The sequence below is a fragment of the Gymnoscopelus braueri genome, assembly GCF_963280865.1.
Source record: "Gymnoscopelus braueri genome assembly, chromosome: 2".
NCBI lineage: Eukaryota > Metazoa > Chordata > Actinopteri > Myctophiformes > Myctophidae > Gymnoscopelus > Gymnoscopelus braueri.
The window spans coordinates 19,607,764-19,624,795 of record NC_137604.1 but is presented as its reverse complement, the minus strand read 5'-3'; the positions used below and the strand labels follow the sequence as shown (position 1 = coordinate 19,624,795).

At 43.3% G+C, this 17,032-nt stretch overlaps 1 protein-coding gene across 6 annotated transcripts in view; it reads right to left on the bottom strand.

The window, feature by feature from the left end:
* crebbpa (CREB binding lysine acetyltransferase a) overlaps window positions 1–17,032 on the bottom strand; it is a 71,697-nt gene that overhangs the window by 14,322 nt on the left and 40,343 nt on the right. For 4 of the 6 annotated variants that reach the window (XM_080416725.1, XM_080416726.1, XM_080416728.1 and 1 more), the window contains 18 exons: window positions 16,124–16,387; window positions 15,355–15,457; window positions 13,843–13,980; window positions 12,473–12,590; window positions 11,786–11,954; window positions 10,414–10,476; window positions 10,167–10,288; window positions 6,804–7,004; window positions 5,945–6,274; window positions 5,454–5,633; window positions 5,034–5,205; window positions 4,696–4,814; window positions 4,020–4,259; window positions 3,615–3,703; window positions 2,283–2,363; window positions 1,902–1,958; window positions 664–741; window positions 84–151 (listed from right to left, as the gene is read on the bottom strand). In XM_080416725.1, the coding sequence (XP_080272851.1) occupies window positions 84–151; window positions 664–741; window positions 1,902–1,958; window positions 2,283–2,363; window positions 3,615–3,703; window positions 4,020–4,259; window positions 4,696–4,814; window positions 5,034–5,205; window positions 5,454–5,633; window positions 5,945–6,274; window positions 6,804–7,004; window positions 10,167–10,288; window positions 10,414–10,476; window positions 11,786–11,954; window positions 12,473–12,590; window positions 13,843–13,980; window positions 15,355–15,457; window positions 16,124–16,387 (2,592 nt within the window). The remainder of the gene's footprint in view (window positions 1–83; window positions 152–663; window positions 742–1,901; window positions 1,959–2,282; window positions 2,364–3,614; window positions 3,704–4,019; window positions 4,260–4,695; window positions 4,815–5,033; window positions 5,206–5,453; window positions 5,634–5,944; window positions 6,275–6,803; window positions 7,005–10,166; window positions 10,289–10,413; window positions 10,477–11,785; window positions 11,955–12,472; window positions 12,591–13,842; window positions 13,981–15,354; window positions 15,458–16,123; window positions 16,388–17,032) is intronic. The other 2 variants (XM_080416730.1, XM_080416727.1) reach the window with 2 other exon arrangements.

Below are 17,032 nucleotides of genomic sequence, written 5' to 3'. Positions count from 1 at the left end.
TGCATGACAATAAGTGCCCCTGAAAAGCAGTCCAGGGAAGCAAAAGTCAGAATGACAGTAGGACGTTAAGGGAGCAGACTCACTTTTTGCAGAAAACTTATTGTCCTTCCTTGTTTTACCGCTCTTCTTCAAACAATTGTCACAGATAAATCTAGAGTAAGAGACAATAAGGTGTTTTGAGAATACGTTCTACTTGGGCTGCAAAATATATAATTTCAGCATTGACATCGCAATGTACAGTATAGGCAATGTAAATAAGGAAATTCAACACTTTAAATTATTGATGGATAAAGAAAACTGGCAAGGTTTTTTTTTAAACAGTATCATCCATCTGATAAATAACTTCATAGTTACCGGTACGTGCATGCACATTCTGCAAGTGTCATGTTGGGTCAACCAGACTATTGAACAACTGCCTTATCTCACCCTCTAAAATCACCCTGAACATTGCTAGTGTGATGAAGTTTAGATATATGCAGATCTTATATACATGTATACTGTATTACAAAAAAAATAAAAATAAAAAAAAATTATATATATATATATATATATAGCACAATACATATTGCAAACAAAAACTAAATATCACAACATATTTTTTCCCCCAATTTGGTTCAGCCCTACATTCTAACTGTCTACCAAAGTCAGGGGACGAGTTCTTACCCAGACGGCCAGATGGTATCGTAGTGTAAAACACATATCTGGTGCATCTTCCGTCCACAATCTTTACATTCAATAAACCTGAAGAAAAGGACAAGAGAACATTGTTTTCACATTTCAAAACCAATTTATCTTCTGCCATCAGGTTCATCATTAGTTAAGAGAACATCTTTATTCTCCATTTGCAGTTCAATGTTCCTCTGGTCCATATGCACCTTTGCAGGTTTTCCTCGTTCAAGTGTAAGGTAGGTGCATGGGCACGTTTCCGAACCACACAAACCCTAGCGTCCCTAATTCTGGGCATGTCACAATGGGCAAAGATTCTGTGAAAAGGGGCCAACATCCGGCAAGAATGCATCTACATCGACCATTTTCTTTTCTGTGAAGAAATTTGGTGTAAACTCTACACCAAATCTCTTTGCCAAAGAGACCTCCCCCCCTTTCCCCTATACACTATAAAGCCTGGGAATGTTCAAATTCCCAGGCTGACCTGTACAAACATAATTGACATAAACAAACTTTATTGAACGCAAAACAGGAGTCACAGACTTGTAGGTCACCAATTCCGTCCGATATTACATCCATCGTCAAGGTCTCTCCTTTGTTCACTCTAACTTACAGCAACGTGGACAGAGTGTAATGTGGACATTAAGAGGCATTTGGCACAGTGAATCCACAGTTCATGTGTAATGAGGTATGTTCATCCATTTATGCCGAATGTTCACCTATTAAGACATGCCCCTTTATGGCATGCCAAAGCCGAGGCTAATTTGTCACCGAGCGATATCAGCGTGGATGACACCAAATACTATGTTGAGGCATCACCACCAGCCAAACACACCCCATTGCACGCGTGGGGCTGGATAATGTGAGGAAGCTGTGTGTGATTTACACAACTGTGCAGTGTTTTATTGGGTTTTTCTTTTTTTAGATATTGTACCTTTGCAACCAATAATTTATTCTTGTGAAGCACTTTGGGACACTGCTCTGGAAAGGTGTTATACACATAAACGTTTCTTTCTTACGGTGTGCACTAATAAGTTCGTTTTTCACATAACCTGTACCCAACCTGTATACATTTTACCATTTATCAGATGATAATATATTGGCTTCCAATATAACATGGACCCCTACTTATGATATATTGGTTGTTTGTAAAGCCTTAGCTGGTATTACTCTAAATAATGACACTCACTGGAAAATGTGTGTGTCTGCGTGTGTTGATGTGTGTGTACACTTACGGTTCAGCATCTAGTGTGTCATTCTTCTTCCTTTCAAATTGGTCTTTCGATATCATTCTGAAAAAGCAAGAGAGTGGCAAGTGAGAGAGGTAAAGCCAAATATACAATTATCATTACTCAAGCTTAAACAGATGCATTTAATTTTATTATGGTACCATTACTGTATGACATGAATGATTTGTTGGAAGATTTGTAAGCCACTTCAAAATCATTTGGTAAGACAAAATGAAGGACGAAGACGACAAATGATGAAATGTGTAATGTTGGCTCACAAACAAGCAAAACAAGTTTGATTTTAACAGTTTAAATCATGAATGTCTGTGATGACAAGTGTATTAAAAATGTGAAATAACTGAAGTCAGAATAATTTCCTTGTCTTACGTCTGTGGTTGAGCGGGGTCATCCCCTAAGGTCACGCTCTCCCCCTGGATCTCATTGAAGCACTTCTCACAGAAATGATACCTGTTGGGTGGCACAAATAAAGAATGTCATAATAACTCAAAGAATAATGTTTAGTTGCATAATTGTCGCTGTTGGAAGTAGTTTCTGCCCCCACATTCATCGTGAATGTCAAATAATGAAAATTGTGACAGTAAGTTCTCAGTGTGCATTGTGTATTTCTGAGATAGGATAAGCAACAGAGAGAGAGAGAGAGGGAATCCCTGTGACTGGACCATGCTGCATGAGCCCATGCTGCCGGTCTGGCTCTGCTGTATCATTACAGCCGCTGCACAGCTCCATTCTCAAAGTACCCTGTCAAAATGCCAAAGGTGCAGTTGCCACATTCATACAGCAGGGGGTGCAGGGGAACATAAGACAACTGGTCATCTGCTGGCTTACAGAAGAAGAAATCAAAATGCAATGATGCTTATGGCTTCATCCAAGGCAGTATATTTTCTGGTGATATGGGGGGGAGCACATTGTTTCAAGAATTTTAATCAAACACATCACCTTCTAACACTATGGGTGGGGGTAGTGTAACTGACTGTCTTTTTGCAGAGTCTTTGTGCCAATAAGAGAGCATGGCTGATTGTTGCTATAAGTTAAACGACTATGTTGTGCTGTGCTGCTCCGGTGGTGGGGGGACCAACATCAGTGATGGAGTCCCTCCCAGAAAAAAAGGCTGTGTGTGTATGTGTTTCACCCTCTGCGCCTGTGTTCTTCGCTCGTCTGCCACCCCTAAAGACCCATTTCATTTCTAGGCTATTTGACTTATTCAATATAGAAAATTCAAGCATGCTCGATTGTTAGATCATCATGTTAGACCCCCCCCCAAAAAAAGGACAGCAAATTAAGCGCCCTTTTCATGTTGTCATGGATGGTAGTGTACATGACAAAGAGCTGGATGTGACACTTCAATTGATGTTTTAGCTTGTGAGCCTGACGCCATGTAAGTATGTGCATTACAAAACCAGACTCAAAAAAGACAAAGAAAAGAAGTTGGACAAAAAGTGGGAGGACAAAGTGGGAGGACATAATCAGACTTTCACGAAGTATTTTGCGCCCATGCACACAGGCTCCAACAGTGAAGGCTGAACTGCACCTGGTTTATATTGCTCCTGGTTTATATTGCTCTGTCAGTTGAATGACTGGGTATTGTGGTTAATGTGAGCATTTGGTTGTTTGAATTTTTGAATTTTGTTCAAAAAGTTCAAAAGTGTATGGAAACGGTAAATAACAACACGCATGTCACAAACATGAACATAAACACACCTGTTCTGGTAGCTGTAGTATGTGCCTCCAGTAGGTATAGTGCACAGCTGTTTGCCATAGCAACAGAGGGTTTGAGGGGAAAACTCGTACTGCAAACAAAAAGGGAGACGGATGAATCACATAAAAACTTCTAAACAACAGGTGCGCTTGCTCTATGACACTTGCTCTATTTTTCAATACATGCTCCAAACAGCTTTCTTTTTTTTTTGCAATATGGTGAATTCTTCCTATTAATTCCCAAACACCATCTGCTTTTCTAATTAGAATCACACCATGCTAAATCAATATTCCTCATCCACATGCCCATAGCAATAATCACACTTGTGTTCAGAATACAAGAAGCTGACATTCTTTTCGTCATTATGAAATTATCCCATACGATGGTTCTCCACAGTGTTGCCTTACCTTCCTACCGCAGCAGTAGCCCAGGCCCTGCATGACTGGGTCGATCTCGGACTCAAACACCTCGGCCAGCTTGGAGCAGTACTTGTACACACGAGATGTCTTGCGGTTGTACAGCCAGGCGTTGTTGAACATGATCCAGACGTCCTCCACATACTGCCAAGGCTCTTGGTACTGGCCAGTATCCAGCTTGCGCTTTATGGTCGACAGGTCTATGGGGGTCTTTACGATGTCAAAGTAATCCTGGAGATGAAGGATATTGGAGTAATGCCACGTCATTGAGCGCATGGAATGATGACGTTAAACACTTTGCTGATGATATACTATATTGCCACACTATATTATTGACCTCCTCACATTGACCTCCTCACATCAAAACAATGAGTTTGCACGTTTTGGTTGGTTGCAAATATAATGAGCTTTCCATGTAATGGAATATAATAAAATGTCTCTGTTCAATACTACCAAAACTGATGTTCAAATGTTAATTCTTTAGTTACTTTGAATGACCCATACCAGGTCTTGTTTTAGCTACGGTAACCACAATTATCACTTGAGAGTTATGCAGTCAGGAAAAAAAGCTGGGGAGTTATTACTCCCCCAAAGTCAGCTAGATCTCCCAGCAAGATTTGGTCCTTAAAGAAAAAAAGCTTATCAAAGTTGTGAACGTGTTGCCTACCGGGATGCCCAGCTGCATGGGGTCTACAGGTTGTCTGAAGGGCAGCGACTCTGGGTCCTGCCTATAGAGAGATTCCAGGGTGGGCATCAGAGCCTGGCGCAGCTCCTCTGGTTTAAAGACTGGAAGTGGAATAGAAGAGAGAAATAATTGGAAAAAGTTAGAAAAACACACACAAACGACAGGGGAGATAAACAAGCGAGACAATGTAGGAGTCAGAGGAAAGGGAGAGAGATTGTCAGAGGAAAATAAGTCAAACTATTAAGGAGGTGGAGAAACTGGACATGGAAGTCACATAGTCTTCAGGACAGGACGCATCTGTCCTGTTCCTCTTAACTCACTTTTCCTCCGTGATTGAGAGGAGGGTGAAGAGGTTGTGCCGTTAGCTCCTCCTTCTTCCTCCTCTTTGGGTTCCGTCTTTATCTCTGGCTTCTTCTCCTCTACCTCCATTGCCTCCTGCTTCTCCTCTGGCTCCTCTTTCTTCATCGACAGCGAACCCGAGTCCTCCTCACTCTAAAGAAAGGGAGACAGCTCATTTTAGGTCACAGGGCCAGAGAGGTGTGCGTGTGGTTTGATAATGAATATCTTGCAAGTGACACAGATTACGTGATCAGATTACGTGGAAAACTAGCTTAAGAGTGCCTTAAGAGTCATGATAATGGATCCAATGGATGGCAAAATGAATGAATAAATACAACAATAAAATATTAATTTGCTCTCATTTACTCGTCTGTCAATTTGACAACAGACATCCAACCAACCTCCATCTTGGGCTCCGTTTTACCGCCGCCTGCCTTAAACTCCTGCTGGTCGTGGCGCGGCTCGACTTTGGTCTCCTGGATGGGCAAGTCGGCTCCTGCGTGCTGTGAGTGCAAGTCAGCACTGGCGGCTGAGGCTGGGGTGGGCACCCGGTTATCTAGACTGGCTACCGGCTGAGACAGCTAAGAGAGAGAGCGAGAGAGAGTGATTAGGGAGAGAATGGATGATATAACATGAGGTGTAATATCGACTAACGTCGGCTGGTCCACATGCAGGGATGAATCTAAGTCACGCATGAACTTCTTTCCCATTTGCAAAACATTGCTCCAAAAAGGTCCACAGATGCAACATTCCCCACTGTGATGGAGACATCCCCCCTGTGATGGACGCTACAGCGTGTTGGAGATGCAGTTATGAGGTAGAATGGAGGGTTGGCAGTGAGAGTTTAAAAGGGGGGTGGGGGTGGAGGGCATGCGGAAGGTCTCAGTCTCACCGGCGTGGTAGGGGGCTGAGGCGGGGGCTGCGTCTGTGCCGCTGCAGGGGGCTCCGCCTGGGTTTGGGGCTTGGCGGGGCGGGGCGGGGTGGAACCCTGGGCCGGGTTGGGACCCGGGCCAGGGAGGGTAGGGGTGGAGCTACGGCTGGAGGGCTGGGGGGGGTGCGGCAGGTTAGTGGACCCCCCAGCCGCGGAGACAGAGGAGGAGGAGGAGGCAGAGGGCGGAGGCGTGGAGTGCAAGGGGGTTTGGGAGGAGGCTAGCTGCGGGCCCATTGAGGGGCCGAGTGCATTCATGGGAAGGTTAGCGCTCTGCTGCTGCGGTTGCTGCTGCTGTAGAAAAGGACACAAAGGGTAGGCAAGCCACACACGATAAAAGACAAGCAGACAAACATACAGGCACAAAGGTCAGACAATGACAAACACATGTAACACCGCACACAAGATTTCGATTTAGAGAGCCCCATGTGAATGGCATGAAAATAAATTAACCACTTCAACCCTATACTTGATGTTGGCCGTGTACTTTGGGGCCCTATACTTAGTTAACCGTATTCCCATGGGCTACACTTAATATCTACGCGGAAAATAGAAGCTCACAACGTGTCATGTTGCGAGCTTGTAAGTCTGCTACTTTCTGGGAATGTTCCCCCCAGAATATAAGCTAGGGTTCAAGTGGTTAAGAGCAGGTTGGTTACAGTGGTTTTAGTTTAGCTCCCCAGCACCTTGTCTGACAGAGAATCATTTTAGTTGCTAGTTTATCACCAACATAGAGTGATTAAGGGATGACATTCACCCAATCATGTCCCTTCATTTCAACGCCGACGGTTTTTATGCCTTTCCACACTGTTCCGTCTCTCACCTGCGTAACCGCAGCCTGTGCGGGGGGCTGACCCATGCCAGGCCCCACCGTTACATTGATGGCTCCAGTTGCGGTGCCTGGAGGGAACTGGGTCTGGGCCAGGAATTGTCCCTGGTTGGCAGTCTGGCCCACCATACTGCCTCCGCCATGGGCTGCCATCATGCCTTGGGTCTGGGGCATCCTGGAGGGGGACATGCCCATCTAAACAGGATAGAAGGACGTCATGAGCAGGATAAGGGCAATTTCATGGGAGTGACACATCCATAGAAATACAATGTACACCATAGACAATTCTGTGTTTCCGTAACAAATACGGAAGAAGTTGATGCGTTGGCTATATGATATCGATAATAGGCATCATCAGGTCCCCCAGGAAAGTAGGCAGCCATGAACATGGTAGTAGGGCGATTATGACTTAGATATCTCAGAGTGATTTTTAACTTTTTTTTTAATTAGAGGTTTTTTTCAACCAATTTAGTCATTATGCCAATTAAGTTAACACTCCCCACACATTTGTATCACTGGTTTCCAATCCCCAAACAGGACCAATTGTGTTTGTATAGACGCTCAACCAAGCTGCATGAACTGGAGTGGACTCATACCCCTAGACTCTGCAGCAGTGGACAGGTACTTTATCCCTGCGCCACCAGAGCGCCTATCTCGGAGTGTTCTAAAACCCAATACCTCATTGTGTGCAGAAAAAAGCCAACCCTACAAGCTCCATCGCATCGTGAGCTTGTACGTCTATTTTATGTTCAGTGCACAATCTGCACATAAATTAGGCTCAAGGACGGCTATGTTGGTCCACCACTCGAAAACGACTTGCTGGATTTCCATGGAATTGTTCTTCGTGTTGATTACAAAGATCATGGTCCCTACTGAGTTTGGCCTAAGCTACCGTTGTTCACAATATGTATACATCCTTGAGTGAATATACAATACTGCAACTCTCCTTTCTGGCACACAAATTTGTAGCTCCAACAGTGAGTGTGACGCTCTAAAGGCCAAATTACACCTTATGCAGCCATGTAATCACTGGGGGCTGCATGATGTAAATTTCATCACACGGACATCCATGGTCCTTCCAGATTTTTTCAGATGGTGGGCCACGTTTTCGGAACATGTTTATTTTAATGATCAATCAATCGATGGTATTTCCTCCTTGGAATACATTAATGTTACATCATAAAAATCTTAAGTGTTCTGCCAATTATTTGGGGGCCCACTTGCAATATCCTTGCGGCCCACAAGTGGGTCCCTGACAAGTAAGCATATGCATGTGACAATAAAAGACTTAAAGATTTCTCTAAGCTTTCCTGAAGGAATTTATTAGCATCTGAGGAGAATAAGAAATGCACAGAAGTAACCGAAACAAGATATAATAAACTAGGACAGTAAACATCTCACAATGGCACAAGTCCTGCAGTTGTCTGGAATAAGGTTGGGCCTTGTATTGAGTGCAGCCCATGTTGCTCTTGCACGCTTCTTGAACGTGTTACAAATACCAAATTGTAGTAGTACTCGCAGCTGCATGGACACGCAAGTGTAATCAGGCCTTTGGGATGGCAATGTCGGTCAGTTCAAACCACTTTATGCTGGGTGTACAGCATAAAGCATATCTGTAGCTTCTGTAGCAGGATTTCTGGAAGGAAAAATGCAGGCCTGTCTAAAAGTACCAGAACCAAGAAGTGAATCAGGACATGAAGTTAATGTACTTATTTGCTAAATGTATTTCGAAACACGAATCATTAATTTAGTGCAAACATTTTGTGAAAGGAAGACTCAAGACACATACTGTAAGCAACTGAATTTCTGTCAGTGCCCCCTGCAATAATGTGTTGTTTTTATCTCCACCAGGAGGTTCATGTGTTTGCCCCTGTGTGTGTGTCTGTCTTTCTGTTGCTAATCTTGCATACTACTAGGCTCAGCAGCACATTTCTTGTGCACACTCACTGACACCGGGGCAAGGACCTCAATTCTTGAAGATCTTTCAAATAACTGTCATTTTTGTAAATTAATATTCGCAGAGCCTCCAGACTATGGGATACACAAAGCTATGGACTGGAACTATCAACAAGTAGAAAAGCACGCACATTTTTATGTGACGTTTCGAGACTAGTGGCTCTTCCACAGCCACTAGGATCTAAAAGGTCACATTAAGGGTGGTAATAAACCATTTATCTTTTGGAGCATATTCCAGTGTGCAGACTATTATTTCACTATGGACTGGAACTAACCATTTGGGTGCCTATCCATCCGGCTTAAGGGATATATACTACTAACCAACCAATTAGTATGTTCCTGTCCCTCTGGCTTATGGGATTTACCGGTACTAGCCAAGAGTTGCAGACAAGGACAATGGGCGGGCGGTATTGCAGCATGAACACAAACGTACCCATCACAAGATCTTTGCAGTACTAAGCCACCAGTTTTAAATGGTATCAAAGCAGTACTGATGAGCCTGCCCTGCACAACGAAGAACTGCACCCACCTTACTTGTAATATGGTGTGACAATAAAGACTGATTCTGATTCAATGGTGGATTTAGGTCACTGGTTCTCAACGTGTGGGTCCAATGACCCCCAGGCGTCCTTGAGGACTTAACACATTGACCGCCGGGCCCGTAGTTCTACGGGCCGTTAAATCCAACGGTTAAGCGCCGATCCCGTAGCCTACGGGCTGTGGTGCTTTTTCCTTTTTTTCAATTTTTTTTTTTTTTTCAATTTTCTAGGGGGACCATTTTCAGTGTAACACCACCCGAAGTCAACCGGAAGTGCGATCCCGTTTTTTGTTTCCCGTCTGCCTCCATTCTAAGTCGTACACAAAAACCCCTTTAAACCTATGTAGTTTTTCATCCTCGCATTTCCCATGTTAACATAAACTGTCAGAACTCAAACATGGCGGCTCCGTTTGACACGTGGTTTGGACTGGTACACGCAGGGAGATGTCGCCGATGTAAACAGACCGTGTACGGCTCAATCTTAAGGATTTTAACAAGATCTATGGCGACGTGAAAAAAACAAAAAACAACAATAAAACGTTGGCACTGGTGAGTACATTATGAGATTAACCTCTGGCGGTCAATGTGTTAAAGAGAAGAGTGTACAAATGGGTCCATTTGGTTCCCTTTCTACATTTTACTGTTGAAGATTAGGGTCCCAGAGATTAAAAAAAAAATCTGTTTCCTAATCCATATCAAACTGGGGTTCCCTGGAATTAGAGGGGTTGAGAATCGCTGGTTTAGGTGGCTGGTACTGTACGGTAAGTGTACTTTATCAGGCACAGACAAAAAATCTGCAGCAGTTCACTGATGGCAAGGTGTTCACGTGTGTGTGCTTTGTATTTAGTCTGTGTTGCTCTCACCGCTGGGACGGAGCTCATGTTGATCTGCTGAGGGTGGTTCATAGGTGAAGCAGCACGGGCTCCCATGGGCGCCTGAGACAGCTGGACGTTGGGCAGGGCCATGGGGTTGAACTGATTGATTCCTGCACACAACATTTTGACCACCAATGAGGCAATTGAATCACACACACAAAAAAGAAGAAACACAGCAGGAAGGGTCTCAGAGAGTCACGATAAACACAGTTTGAGTGCAGGATGAAAAGAGTACCTGGAGAAACCTGCATGCGATTCATGATCTGATTTGGCACATTGGGCATAGGCACAGGTCCATCTGTTAGATAAAGATGGTAGAGGAGGAAATTGGAGGATTGAGAAGACAGTGAAATTCCCAAATAAATACCAGCAGGGAGGGAAAAAATAAAAAGGCAAAGCAATTGAATGCTTCCAATCTAAACAAAATGCATGCTTTTACAGGCTTTCTTGTCTGGATTTGAACATCTGTCAATGGTGATTAAGATGCATGTAAGTTTAGCATTTTGGACATTACAAAAGCATAGCCACTGGCCCAACTGGCCACTTGCCTTGTCTTAACCCATTTAGACCAATTCTAAAAACACCTTCTAAATCTTTTTCTGAAAACGTTTCTACAAAAAATGTATGTTGCTACAGTATATACTGTACAACAACTACCCCAAAAGTGGTTCCCGGATTGAAAGGTATGTTACGTATAGGGGTTCCCGGTCGAAATGGGTTAATAACCAATGAATATCTGCAGCATCATCAGTTAAAATAATCCATAAATTCCTGTGTGTTTATGTGCGAACATTTCCAAGTAATGTCACCTTGTTATATGAAACTGTTTGGTTGTTAGTCAGAATGAATTGCATCGATTCAAATTCTTAGGTCAGAACCAGCTAACGTTAGTTATGCTGTCGTAATGGCTTGGACGCTTAAATATGGATTTCTGTCTGTGCAGAGTTTGCTGACAATCAAGAGGCTCCCAGTGAAAATAATTCAAAAATTCAGAAGTTTAGTGGAAGAAATAATTTCTTTGAAATATAATGTGGTGACGACGATGTACTCTCGAGCATATCGTCAGCTCCCACAAAGGAAGACATCTTGAGTTCTTTCAGTACGGGGAACAACACAAACATGACCAGCCAGAGTTCACAATACAAAATGCTGTTATCGCAGTCTTGTGTTCAGTGCTCCAATTTTGGCTAGAATATTCACTGCATTGGTGTGGCCCAAGTGGCCAGTGCAAATCTGTCTACCTCCATTGTTCCTGACAACATCAAAGATTTTGAAAGAAACCACTCAAGTGGAAAACAGCAGCACTCCATAATGACGATGCAAAGACAAGGAGCCTCAGATGCAAAACTATTTATCTGCTCTGAGGAAGGCTAATGGCCAAAACACGTTAGCCAGATTAAAACGTTTTGTATCTTCTCTCTTTGTCTTGCATTGTCATTTTTGGAGTGCCGCTGTTTTCCACTGGTTTCTTTCAAATTAGTTATTTCTACAGCTGAGCACCCACCGCTCAAAAAACACACCAGCTCTATATTCTCTATATATCATCACACAGTATGCGTGGGCTTGAGAGATTTCTTCCTCGGGGTGTACAGAAGTGTGGCACTCACTCTGTGGCCTGGGGCCCAGAGCGTTGGGCTGGAGACCTGGCTGCTGGGCCCCCTGGGCGGTCAATGGGGCCTGGTTGATGATCTGTTTCTGCAGCCGCGACCGCCTCTTCTCCTCCAGCTCCTTCTGGATCTTGTAGATCTTCTCAGCCAGGAAGTGGTAGTACTCATCCTGGAGTAACACAGAGAACCCAAGGCGAGGGGATGGACTTAAAGACGTATTACACGTATGGCAGTGGAATTAAATTATAGACCGTTTCAACATCCTACTGTTGCTAGCAAAAGTATGAACACCCATGACAACATTCCTGTTGAGCAATTTTAAAATGATTATATATTCTTACGCACGTTTACATATTGTAGGCTTGCGAGTTGGCTAGCTAAGAGCCGTTTCTCTGAAACTTAAGATTGTTTCCCAGGATTACAAAAGTTAAAAAGATTGTTCAGGACAGTGGTGTTACCGTTTACAGCCCGAAACAGTGAATTAAATAAAAATAGATTAAATGACTCAACGGTCAAATTTATTTCAACATGTAGTTACTCCCAAAGACTCCCAATTAGTTTTCTGTTAGTTTGTAATAGGGTGTTGGCAACGTGTAACTACAGACCGTATGGAAGAGTTGTGTGTATCTAGGAGAAACAGAGGAGCATGAACTTCACCCTAAATTGAGCACGTCTTTCAACACCTACCCTGCTGTTAGCTGACTCATACATGTCCCCCTCAACCTTCCTGGCATAAGCCACCAGGTTCTCCATCCGCCTGTCCTTCAGAGCTGCTGGGTCTGGGGTGGGGAATATGGCTTGAACTCTTAACAGCCAGAAGACAAGGGGAGAGAGAGAGAGAGAGAGAGAGACATGGAACCATTGAATGATAATGATTCAGATAAAGGAATTAACAGATTTTCACCCTTTCCACCCCACCCACAATGGCTGCAGACCTGGAACGCAACTGTGTCACTTTAGATTTGAGCTAAAAAGCATTATTTTACACTTTGGGCTATTCAAAAATAGCAGATATACAAGCTCACAGCGCGGCACCGAGTGCCGCGCTATGAGCTTGTAGATCTGCTATTTTTGAAAAATTGAGAAAATGTGTGCAAATAAATTAATTTATATCATTTTGAAGCGAACATTTTTAACTCAAATCTTTGCTTCTGGGGGGTCCCTGGAACAAAATGTTTTGAGATGGGGGTCCGTGGCCAAATACATAAAATTTTGGGGGTCCTTGACATGAAAAAGATTGAGAACCATATATAGAAACATACGTTTTTCAGAAAACTGTTGGGAATTAGGAGACATGTAGAATCGGCCTCAGGTCTTAACACATCCACCGCCAGAGGTTAATCTCATAATAATGTACTCACCTGCCAAGGTGTTTTTGTTGTTTTTTTGTTTTTTTCATGTCGCCATAGATCTTGTTAAAATCCTTAAGATTGAGCCGTGAACGGTCTGTTTACGTCCGCGAGATCTCCCTGTATCTCCCAGTGAAGACCGCATGTCAAACGGACTTCCATGACTGTAGTTAGAGCGGATTACGTTAAACAGTGAAATGCGAGGAGAAAAAACTACAGGAAGAGAATTGAGTTTCAGTTTCGTCTGTAGAATGGGAGCGGGCGTGATCGTCGAAACCGGATCCCAAATAATTCTATTTCCTGTCATCAAACCGGAAACGGAAGTGGATCAAAAAAATTCCGAAAGTGCACCCGGACCGCGCATGCGCGAAAAGACCGCAGCCCGTAGGACTACGGGCTCGGCGCTTAACCGTTGGATTTAACGGCCCGTAGAACTACGGGCCCGGCGGTAAAGGTGTTAATGGGTAAAAAAAAAAAAAAGCAAACCAAATTGAACCAGCTCCTTTCATGACTATGGGAGCTTCCAATGATGGTTGGCTGCCTGCCAAATTAGCTGGTAGGGGGGAGATGACATTTGCAAGTCATTGCCAAAATGTACAAGCAGTTGGTTATGTTGCCACTGTTACCTTTCCCACCCTGATAATGAACCACACAACTTGTGTTCAAGAACAGCTGTATTTTGTCAAGCAGCAGGGTACCAGGACTCACAGTTTGTGTACAAGGTGATTGCGCAGGTCCTGAGTGACGTGCTCATGCCAGGATTTCCTGGTGCCGGTGGCAGAGAGGGGTGCTGCTGTGGGCAGGTTGCCCATAGAGCCCACAGCTGACCCATCAGGCAGCAGCTGACTAGGAGGAGGAAAAGCAATAGCCGGAGACAGGAGAAGGAGGAGCGGGCGAGAGAATATATTGAGTATGACTTTGACGTTTACCTACAATCTGGGCTGTCATGATTACACATTTAAGTTAACGATTAATTGTCACACAAATAATTGCGAGTAACGATTAAAAAAACTAAATAGGAATTTAAATGGTATTATGTAGATTAGAACATGATACAATAAAAAAATTCTATTCGTTTTTTTATTTGCTTGATAATTACAAATTGCACAGGACAGATATGACAATAACTTACATATACAAAGAAATTACAGACACATTAAATAATTTTATACTTTCAAATTACTTTAAAAAATTGCTGATCTACAAGCTTACAACACTTACAATAGTAAGCTTGTAGATCTGCTATTTCTGGTAAACGTTTGAAAATATATGAACATTTTTCAACATGAAAACAATTATGACGATTATACAATTATACATGATCTCAAATAATTGCGATTAGACAAGTATGTAATAATTGTGACTGGCCTACCTACGATAGAACATTGATCACTTGGAGCCTTAACTTGCAGGCAGTTAACTCTCTCACTGCCAAGAACGACTTATGACGAGACATCGTCATAAGGCCCTGGCTGCCAAGAACGACTTATATATATATATGACGACTTTAAAAAAAGAATCAAAAAAAAGGTTCAGAACCCAAGATATCGTGATCCGAAAATGTGCTGCTCCATTCACTTCTTGGTTAACTTATTACTTAAAAAGGCTGTATCTCGGCTCCTGTGTACCTTTTTTTTACCATGTATTTTTGGCCGAGACATGCTATTTTCAATGGCGTATAAAATTGAACGGGGGGGTCGCGATGACATTTTTTTCTTCTTCGCGGTAGCACAGTGAAACCCGCTGTGATTAGCAACCATCAGGGGATCGATCATACTGGAGATAAATATTCTGTGACTACTTCAAAAGGTAAGAAAATCAAAAAGTCGCTGGCAGTGGGTGCACGCAGCCAGAAATAAGTCTGGTAGTGAAAGAGTTAAGGGAATTAATGTAGAGGGAGAGAATGCGAACCATTTTAACCACTTAAACCCTATCTACTTAGTTGACCGGAGACCTCAGTAGGTCTATACTAGGACCCCTCTTTTTTCGCGAAGAATAGCCAATCTACAAGCTCACAACTCGCCAGGTTGTGGAGCTTGTAGTTCGGCTATTTTTGCCAAGCTTGTAGGGCTTGTAGATATTTACGCAGAATTATGGCCCAAGAACAGGGATGCTAGGGTTCATGTGGTTAAGTGTGTGCCCTTAAAATGTATAGACAGCTAAATATCCATGAGTCAAAGTCAAAGAATAAGGGTATGGGCTAAAGGAAATATGACATACTTGTTAGCATTGAGTGCGTTGGGGAGGGTGGAGTCTGTGTGCAGGTTTGTCTGCTCTGATGTGGGAACGCCCATCGCTGTGCCTCCAAGAGCTATCTGGTTAGCTGGAGAGACAAAAGAAGACTGTGTCAAAAATATTTGACAACACACACCAACACATACCAACAAGCCAAGTAGTTTGCTGAAACTATAATACACTCGAAGGTGTTTTTCACTGATATTTATGGCACAACAGTGCTGCGGTTTGGAGCAAAGAACCCCTAACCGCATCACTTAAATGGCAATAAGAGTAAAGACACCTTTGAGTGTATTATTGCTGTTATACAACAGTTGCCAACGATAAAAGTTAGCATAGTTATTTTTCTTACTAACTTTAAACAATGAATTGACAAGGTTGTAAGGATATTCTGTGTACTAGTTCCTCATACACAGAATATTCCTAGCAAATAATGTCTGTTTATATCAATGGCGCAGGCGGAGTAATATTTATAGTCATGGGGCATATCGCATTTGAGCACGATTGAGGTGTGCTCTATACTAAGTTGAGCACAGCAGGAAGGCCTAGTTCGACCAATTAAAATACTTGGCTGACACGACACAGTGTACAGCAACTACATACAAAACCGAATTTATAGTGGCTATTATTATTCTCATGCCTTCACACTGTGCCTCCATGACACCAAAGAAATCTCAAAACTGTAAAGCTGTAATGTTGTCCTGCCCCATAGCCATAAATAATCTACATTTAGTGTACTTTAAAGAGCCTTTACCAAGTGCATTGATGGGTCTCATCTGCTGCGGTAGCTGCCCCTGTGCATTCTGCTGGGCAGCTGTCTGACCAGGACCCGGAGCCTGCTGGGCCGAAGTCTGGCTCGAGGCCTGGCTACTGTAGGGGAGTCCCAGTGCCGCGTAGGCCCTCTGCATGGAGCTGGGGTCGATGGGGGTCGAGGTGTTGACGGTAGGGGTGCTGGGCTGGCCTGCACCCACTGACGCCAGGGAGTTCTGGAGGCTCGCGTTCGGGGAGCTTAGCATAGCTTTAAGGAGAGAAACATTATGGTGGTGTCAGGGTCAATAAATCTGTCACCAAATACAGTAAATGTGTTTGAATTTGTGTTGGTGGCCACAAAGGCACACAATCTTAAAACTATGACTTCTTAAACTGAAGTCATAGGGGAGTAGTTTAAAACAGAGCACTAATCTAAGCTTTAAAACACATGAGGACTGAATAAATGCATAAATCCCTTTGGGGGACAGAACAGTTGCATATTTTTCCGGGTTCAGGCCTCGGTTGAGCAAAAAAAAAAGTGTTCCATATGTGTGAGACAAAAATCGGAGGAGACAGAACAAAGAAGTCCTGCGTGTTGTTTGGTTTGGCAGGAGAAGGCACAAGTCGTGGCATTGTACTTTCCAATACGCAAACCAAACAAAGATAAACAAACGCTGGAATGCTCTCAGCAATGATAGAAGCGGAGCACAGTGGTGAGATTAAGAAAAAGTGGGGGAAGCCAAGACAAGACGGAGAACAGTTAACTAAATTGACAAGACCAAAAAGTGGAGGAAGACACAGGGATAAAGAGGAAGAGTAGAAAGATTAAGTGACGGAGGGAGAAGAGGAAGAGAATAAAAGCAGAGAGAAAGAAGCATGGATACGAGCGAGTCGAAACATTTTATTCTGGAGC